The sequence below is a fragment of the Mandrillus leucophaeus genome, unplaced genomic scaffold, assembly GCF_000951045.1.
Source record: "Mandrillus leucophaeus isolate KB7577 unplaced genomic scaffold, Mleu.le_1.0 Scaffold867, whole genome shotgun sequence".
Taxonomy (NCBI): Eukaryota; Metazoa; Chordata; class Mammalia; order Primates; family Cercopithecidae; genus Mandrillus; species Mandrillus leucophaeus.
Window position 1 is genome coordinate 308,780 of NW_012109441.1, and position 8,462 is coordinate 317,241.

At 45.4% G+C, this 8,462-nt stretch overlaps 1 protein-coding gene across 1 annotated transcript in view; it reads left to right on the forward strand.

The window, feature by feature from the left end:
- Positions 1 to 481: 481 nt before the first annotated feature.
- The window catches only part of TAP2 (transporter 2, ATP-binding cassette, sub-family B (MDR/TAP)), a 14,053-nt gene continuing 6,072 nt past the window's right edge, over positions 482 to 8,462 (forward strand). Inside the window, exons 1-7 of the mRNA XM_011968943.1 lie at positions 482 to 658; positions 1,080 to 1,576; positions 1,666 to 1,780; positions 3,538 to 3,668; positions 3,950 to 4,155; positions 6,494 to 6,691; positions 6,854 to 6,982. Coding sequence (XP_011824333.1) covers positions 1,084 to 1,576; positions 1,666 to 1,780; positions 3,538 to 3,668; positions 3,950 to 4,155; positions 6,494 to 6,691; positions 6,854 to 6,982 — 1,272 coding nt within the window. The 5' untranslated portion in view covers positions 482 to 658; positions 1,080 to 1,083. The remainder of the gene's footprint in view (positions 659 to 1,079; positions 1,577 to 1,665; positions 1,781 to 3,537; positions 3,669 to 3,949; positions 4,156 to 6,493; positions 6,692 to 6,853; positions 6,983 to 8,462) is intronic.

Below are 8,462 nucleotides of genomic sequence, written 5' to 3' on the forward strand. Positions count from 1 at the left end.
ATTCTCCTGCCTCAGCCTCCCGAGTAGCTGGGATTACAGGCGTCTGCTATCATGCCCTGGCTAATTTTTGTATTTTTAGTAGAGACAGGGTTTCACCATGTTGGCCAGGCTGGTCTCGAACTCCTGACTTTAGGCAGTCCGCCCGCCTCGGCCTCCCAAAGTGCTGTGATTACAGGCGTGAGCCACCGCAAGAGGGCACTTCTTAACATTAAGTTCAGAGCTTGAAGTAGTAACTGAGAAAATCTAGTGATTCTCCAATTACAAAGCATTCTTCAATTACAAAGCAAGGACAACAGATAAAGTCCTTGAGACAACTGTATTTTACTTAATGAGAAAGAAACATTTTTGCAGTTTTATATCCCAGAGTAACCACCACTAAGGGTGAGTGAGACTCATTGAGACCTGTGCCTTGCGAACCGGAGTTCGGGCTCCTGTTCCGCTGTCTGCGGGTCTCGCGCGCCCCCTCCCGGCGGCCCAGCCCAGAATGAAGGCCTTGGCCGCGGAAGCGAAAGCGAAAGCGAAAGCTGCTCGCGCCCAGACGCCCGCCCTGGCTGAGCGTAGCTGGCTGACCAGAGCCGGTAGCGAAGTTGGGAGAGGCGGAGCGGACCTCAGCGCTGAAGCAGAAGACCCCGGAGCTGCAGTCTCCCCGCCGCGGCTGGTGAGTTGGTGCGGAGGGGAACCTGGAGCGCCAACAGGGACGCAGCCCAAGTGACTACCCACTCTGCGCTCCAGTTTCCCAGTCCCTCTGCACCCGGCGATAGGAGGCAGCGGAGCCCGGACCGCTTAGCTCGCTGCGGCAGGCGGGGGTGGGGGTGGGGGTCCGGGGAATTTTTTTTTTTTTTTTTTTTTTTAAGCGCGAGGCTCCTGATGGTCATGCTTCCAGCTCCCCAGGCAGGCCGAAAGCTGTCTGTTGTAGGAGGGGTGTACGGATGAGCACCGGTTACTCAGGAGAGCTCTCAGGGTCGAATAGGATAAATTGAGAAGCTGATGGATGGGTTGGGCGAAGCCAGGCGGGTAGGAGGGCAGGGACAAGGACTGGGGCTCCACCCCCGTAATTTCTTATCTCGTATCCTTGACAGAGCCATGCCGCTCCCTGACCTGAGACCCTGGACCTTCCTGCTGCTGGTGGACGCGGCTTTACTGTGGCTGCTTCAGGGCCCTCTGGGGACTTTGCTTCCTCAAGGGCTGCCAGGACTATGGCTGGAGGGGACCCTGCGGCTGGGAGGGCTGTGGGGGCTGCTGAAGCTAAGAGGGCTGCTGGGATTTGTGGGGACACTGCTGCCCTCACTCTGTCTGGCCACCCCCCTGACTGTCTCCCTGAGAGCCCTGGTCGCGGGGGCCTCACGTGCTCCCCCAGCCAGAGTCGCTTCAGCCTCTTGGAGCTGGCTGCTGGTGGGGTACGGGGCCGCGGGGCTCAGCTGGTCACTGTGGGCTGTTCTGAGCCCTCCTGGAGCCCAGGAGAAGGAGCAGGACCAGGTGAACAACAAAGTCTTGATGTGGAGGCTGCTGAAGCTCTCCAGGCCGGACCTGCCTCTCCTCGTTGCCGCCTTCTTCTTCCTTGTCCTTGCTGTCTTAGGTGAGTCGGGAGAGGACGTTGTGAGTTGGAGGTGGGAAAAGGGCCTGGGCACCAGTACATTCATGCGTTATTTTTCATGCCTCTCTCAGGTGAGACATTAATCCCTCACTATTCTGGTCGTGTGATTGACATCCTGGGAGGTGATTTTGACCCCCATGCCTTTGCCAGTGCCATCTTCTTCATGTGCCTCTTCTCCTTTGGCAGGTGGGTGATGGGCAGCTGGGTCCTTTTGCTAGCCCCAAGTCTTTCCAGGGGTCTTCACTTCCCTAACTCTATTTCTAGGCCCTTTCAGGCGCAAAGCACAAAAATACTCAAACTAAAATATGGCAAATGTAGTCACCATTCTGTTTCTTCTATCCATTCATTTCTTCCTTCATTCATATTCATCCAGTATCTTCAAAGTTTATCTGATCTTATTATAGGTACAAGTTATGAGTGAAGGTAGTACAGAAGGAATTGAAGTCTCAGATGGAATGTCTCTCAGTTGTCTCTCAACATTCCTAGGCCCATGAAATTCCATTTCTTTCTGCCTCCTACCACTAAGTCTGTCTCCAAAGTATTCTCCAGGGTCACTCTCTTCTCAGGACGGGCATGCTTCTCCCTCTCACTCTTCTTTCCCAACTTACCTTGCCAGTCCCTGAAGATCTTACTCTGAGGCTTATCACCTTTCTTTCCAGAATCATTACTCTTTTCCCTTCACTTGCTTTCCCTTCTCTTTCTAGACATAAACAAACAAACTGTTTGATAAGGCTTGGACTGGGATGAGGTGAGTGAGGCACCTGGGGTGCAAAGTTTAAGGAGGTGTGCACTCACCTTACCCAAATCCCAGCCGGCCTGATTGTCTCTATTTTTATGGTCATACTTAATTTAGAATACCCTCAAAAACCATTTCTTCATTGTGCCTTCATTCCATCCTGGCTGCTTTCTGCTGAAACTACAGTCATGCACTGCATAATGATGTTTAGGTCAATGATGGGCCACATATAAGATGGTGGACCCACAAAATTATAATACCATATTTTTACTGTACCTTTTCTATGTTTAGATACACGAATAGTTACTTCTGCGTTACAGTCACCCACAGTGTTAGGTGCAGTCATATGTTGTACAGATTTGTAGTCTAGGAGGAATAGGCTAAACTACATGGCCTTGGTGTGCAGTAGGCTATGACATCTAGGTTTGTGTAAGTACATTCCACGATGTTCACACAATGATGAAACTATCTAATGACACATTTCTCAGAATGCATCCCTTTCATTAAAGTCCAAACCCTCATTATATCATGTCTGACTATTCCAAATGCTTCTTCAATATGGTAACTAAATTTGTTTTAGAAACATATATGTTGTAAAATACCTGCTTTTATGCTTTTATATTTTTTCCTCTAAGTTTTACTGTGGACATATAGTTGGTCTAAGAGGAATTCTCCAACCTGAAGGATGAAAGATGGGAACCACATGACTCGGGCTCCAGAGAATGGTGGGGGCAGGAAGTTTATTACTGCAGTTCCCATGATGAATTATCTATGATGACAGGGAAGGGCTTTGGGTATGGGGCAGGAAGGAGACGAAGGCAGAGGAGACACACAGAGGGACAAGCCTGAGGGAGGTCAGGACAGAAGCAAGCACTGGGATACTTGTTTCCACAATATCGTTTCCCTTCTATTGTAGCCTTCTATTGTGTCTAGTACAGAGTGCACTCCATAAATACTTGTGAATTTGTACATGTTATGATTTTGTTCTCACAACTAGCTCACCATGTCTCCCCTTTCTTCTTCCTCTGTGTATTCCTTGCCTCTTCTCTCTCTGTGTGTCTGTCTCTCATTTCTTTCTCTTTTGCCTCTCCTGGCATGCTTTCCCCCCGACTTTGCGCTTCTCTGCACTCCTGCCTTGCTCCTCTGTTTCACCCGCTGGCTTGCTCCTTCTCTGCATCTCCCTCCCCTCTCATCTCCTACCCCGCAGCTCACTGTCTGCAGGCTGCCGAGGAGGCTGCTTCACCTACACCATGTCTAGAATCAACTTGCGGATCCGGGAGCAGCTTTTCTCCTCCCTGCTGCGCCAGGACCTCGGTTTCTTCCAGGAGGTGAAGACAGGTGGGACCTGGAGTCCAGGTCTGGGATTCCCATGGACATCCCTTGCCCCTCAGTGATCTTCCATCCACAGCCTCTCCTCCTGCCTTCACTCGTATGCCAGGACCTGGGGATGCTTTTCTCTCATTTGGGACGGGGGGGAAGCAGCCTCCACTGTCCCTCTGCAAGTGAAGGAGGATGTTCAGAGGAGGGGGCTGTGTCAGAGGGAACGGTTAGGAGGGAGTTTCTGGGGGCCCTGCAGTACACATAGTTTCCTCTTTCCTCACCTGCTCTGTCCTTCTTAGGGGAGCTGAACTCACGGCTGAGCTCGGATACCACCCTGATGAGTAACTGGCTTCCTTTAAATGCCAATGTGCTCTTGCGAAGCCTGGTGAAAGTGGTGGGGCTGTATGGCTTCATGCTCAGCATATCGCCTCGACTTACCCTCCTTTCTCTGCTGGACATGCCCTTCACAATAGCAGCCGAGAAGGTGTACAACACCCGTCATCAGGTGAGTGTGCATGTGAGGGAACCCCAAAGGGAGAATAAAACTGACAGGTGAGGAGGCTTCCACATTTGTGGCTAGAGGATCTCCTAGAGAGAGATGTTCTCTTCTCAGCCCTTAGGGGAGAAGGTATATTGTATGTATATACCACATTTTGCTTGTCCAGCCATCCGACAATGGATATTTGAGTTCAGAAGGTTCATGATCCTCCAGAACTGTAAACAAAAATGTAAAAGTGTGTGTGAGGGTGTGGGGGAGGGAATAGGAAGGGGAGATGATAGGAGGTGATAACTTTTCATTAGCTTCTTAAAGGAGTCTATACATCCCCCGCCCCCACTGCGAAGATTAAAAATGATTTCTTGGAGGCTTTTAGGCAGGGAGATTTTCCCTTTAAAATCAGCAGAAGTAGTCTGGATGAAGCATAGGGAAAGGAGGCGTCATCAGGAAGTCCTGAGTCTGAATGTCAGCTCCACCTTCTCTTTTTCTCTTATATTGTGGTAAAACATACATAATATAAAATTTACCATTCTAACCATTTGAAGTGTACAGTGCAGTGACATTTAGGAAACCCACATTGTTATTGGGCGACCATTGTCACCATCCATCTCCAGAACTTTTTCCATCTTCCTAAAATGAAACTCTGTACCCACTAAACAGTAACTGCCTACTACCCCCAACCCCTGGCCCCTGGCAACCTCCATTGTACCTTCTATCTCCGTGAATTTGATGACTCCAGATACTATACGTAACTGGAACCATACAGTATTTGTCTTTTTGTGACTGGCTTATTTTACTTAGCATAATGTCTTCAGGCCTCATCCCTATTGTAGCATGCATTAGAATTTCCTCCCTTTTAAGGCTGCATAATATTCTGTTGTGTACATATGTCACATTTTGATTATCCATCTGTCAATGGACATTTGCGTTGTTTCCACCTTTTGGCTATTGTGAATGTTGCTGCTGTGGACATGAGTGTACAAATATCTGTTTGATACCCTGCTTTTGGTTCTTTTGGGTGTATACTTAGAAGTGGAGTTGCTGGATCATATGGTAATTCTATTTTAAAATTTTTGAGGAACCATGTATTAGTCCATTTTTACACTGCTGATAAAGACACACCCAAGATTGGGCAATTTACAAAAGAAAGAGATTTATTGGACTTACAGTTCCGCGTGGCTGAGAAGACCTCACAATCATGGCGGAAGGTGAAAGACACATTTCACATGGCAGCAGACAAGAGAAAAGAGAGCTTATGCAGGGGAACTCCCCTTCTTAACACCACCATATCTCGTGAGACTTATTCATTATCACAAGAACAGCACGGGAAAGACTTGCTCCCATGATTGAATTACCTCCTACCCAGTCCCTCCCATGACACATGGGAATTCAAGATGAGATTTGGGTAGGGACACAGCCAGACTGTATCAAACCACCACACAGTTTTCCATAGCGGAGGCAACAATTTTAAAGTCCCGCCAGCGGTGCATAAGGTTTCCAATTTCTGCACATCCTCATCAACATTTATTACTTTTTGTTGTCTTTTTTTTTTCTGATAGCCATCCTAATGGTGGTGATTAGGTGATTAGGATTATCTCATTGTGGTTTTGATTTGCATTTCCCTAATGATTAGTAAATGTTGAGCATCTTTTCGTGTGTTTTTTAGCCATTTATGTATCTTTTTTGAAAGAATGTAAGTTCTTTGCCCATTTTTTGTTTTTTTTTTGAGTTATGGGAGTTCACTAAATGTTTTGCATATTAATTTCTTATCAGATATATGATTCACAAATATTTTCTTGCATTTATGGTTGCTTTTTCACTCTGTCAATAGAGTTCTTTGATGCACAAGCGTTTTAGATTCTGATGAAGTCTGATTTATCTATTTTTTGTTGTCTGTGCTTTTGGTGTCATGTCCAAGAAATCATTGCCAAATCTAGTGGCATGAGGCTCTTCTCCTACATTTTCCTAGGAGTTTTATAGTGTTAGCTCTTATGTTGAGGCCTCTGATCCATTTGGAATTACATCTCCCCCTTTCTTAACTATCTGTGGCTCCTTGAGAAAACTATGCTTCCTTCCTGATTCAGACACTGGGGATGGGAGAATTACCTCAAATGAAGGTTAAAAAAAATTGCATGTATCTCCTATACTACCTAACACTGAGAGCTCGATAATATCTTGTTCCCTCGCTCCTTCACTCTTACTCCTTCTGGAAAGAAGAGTAAGGAAGAAGGAAAGAAACAGTTTGGTATTTTTAGGTAGACTAGGGAGCATCGCATAGGCTGGAATAAGATGTGGGGGCCTGCTGTCTCTGCCACATCAGCCCCGGTGTTTGCTGACCCTCTTCCAGGCAGTGCTTCGGGAGATCCAGGATGCAGTGGCCAGGGCAGGGCAGGTGGTGCGGGAGGCCGTTGGAGGGTTGCAGACTGTTCGCAGTTTTGGGGCTGAGGAGCATGAAGTCTGTCGCTATAAAGAGGCCCTTGAACAATGTCGGCGGCTGTATTGGCGGAGAGACCTGGAACGCGCCTTGTACCTGCTCATAAGGAGGGTAAGATAGAGTGGTTGTGAAAGGAGGCCAGGAAAAGGGGAGGGAAAGGGAAAGGGAAACTACAGCTGGTTCTGGGGGCCTTTGCAGGTCAGTCTCATAGAGGCAGAGAGGGGGAAAGAATGGGAAGATTCCCAGACTCATTTCTTTCTTCTCCTCTCCCAGGTGCTGCACTTGGGGGTGCAGGTGCTGATGCTGAGCTGTGGGCTGCAGCAGATGCAGGATGGGGAGCTCACCCAGGGCAGCCTGCTTTCCTTTATGATCTACCAGGAGAGCGTGGGGAGCTATGTGCACGTGAGTGAGAAGCCAAGCCCGCTCTCCTTTTTTCCCTCTCTTTTTCTTTGTGGCCTTCTGGGCCTTGGGCTTTATTTGTTCCTTTTAACAATACAATACAAACCCAAAACCGCCAAGTAATTTTGCTATGGAGAATTTTAAACATATGCCAAAAGTGAGACAAAATACTTTTACAAATTCACATGTATACATCCTGTGCTTTAACAGTGATCAACTCATGCCCAATCTTGTTTGATCTGTATCCCCAGCCACTTCCCCCACCCATATTATTCTGAAGCAAATCCAATATATTATATAGTTTCATCTGTAAATATTTTGGTATGTTTCTTAAAAAATAAACATCTTTAAAAGTATGTAACAACAAAGCCATTATCACACCAAAAAATTAACAATAGTTCTTAAAATTTATCAAATACAGTCAGTTGTCAAATTTCCACTTGTGCTATTCATGTAATATATGTGTATGAGTGTGTTTATTGTACTTTGCTTGAATCAGGATCCAAAACCGGCCACATATTGTGATTGGTTGATACATCTTTTAAGTCAGTCTATCTATCTATCTATCTATCTATCTATCTATCTATCTATCTATCTATCATCTATTTATCTATCATCTATCTATCTATCTATCTATCTATCTATCTATCTATCTATCTATCATCTATCTATCTGTCTAAGTCTATCTATCTATCTATCCATCTATCTATCTATCTATTTATCTATCTAAGTCTATCTATGTCTATCTATCTATCTGTCTATCAATCTAAGTCTATCTATCTATCTATCTATCTATCTATCTATCTATCTATCTATCTATCTCTATCTGTATCTATCTCTGTCTATCTATCTAAGTCTATCTAAGTCTATCTATCTATCTAAGTCTATCTATCTATCTATCTGTCTATCTATCTATCTATCTATCTCTGTCTATCTATCCAAGTCTATCTATCTCTATCTCTCTAAGTCTATCTATCTATCTATCTAAGTCTATCTAAGTCTATCTATCTATCTATGTCTATCTATCTATCTATCTACCTATCTATCTAAGTCTATCTATCTCTAAGTCTATCTATCTATCTGTCTATGTCCATCTGTCTGTCTGTCCATCCATCCATCCATCCATCAATCCATGTGTCTTTCTAAAAGTTTCCCTTGCACAGTTTATTTGCTGAAGAAATAGGTTGTTTGTCCTGTAGAGTTTCTTAGGGTCTGGATTTTGTTGACTGAATCCTTGTGGTATTATATGCTCTTCTTCCTCTGTATTTCCTGTCTATTGATAAATACACCTAGAAGCTTGTGAGATTGAGGGTTTTTTTTTTTTTTTTTTTTTTTTTTTTTTTCTTTTTCCAGCAACAGTGCTTTACAGATGGTGATGCTTTCTTTGCCCAAGAGTCACACAGTGTCTGGTTCTCTATTTGTGGCAACATCAGCCACCAATGAGCAGTACCTAGATCCATGACAGAATTAGGGCTGCAAAAGG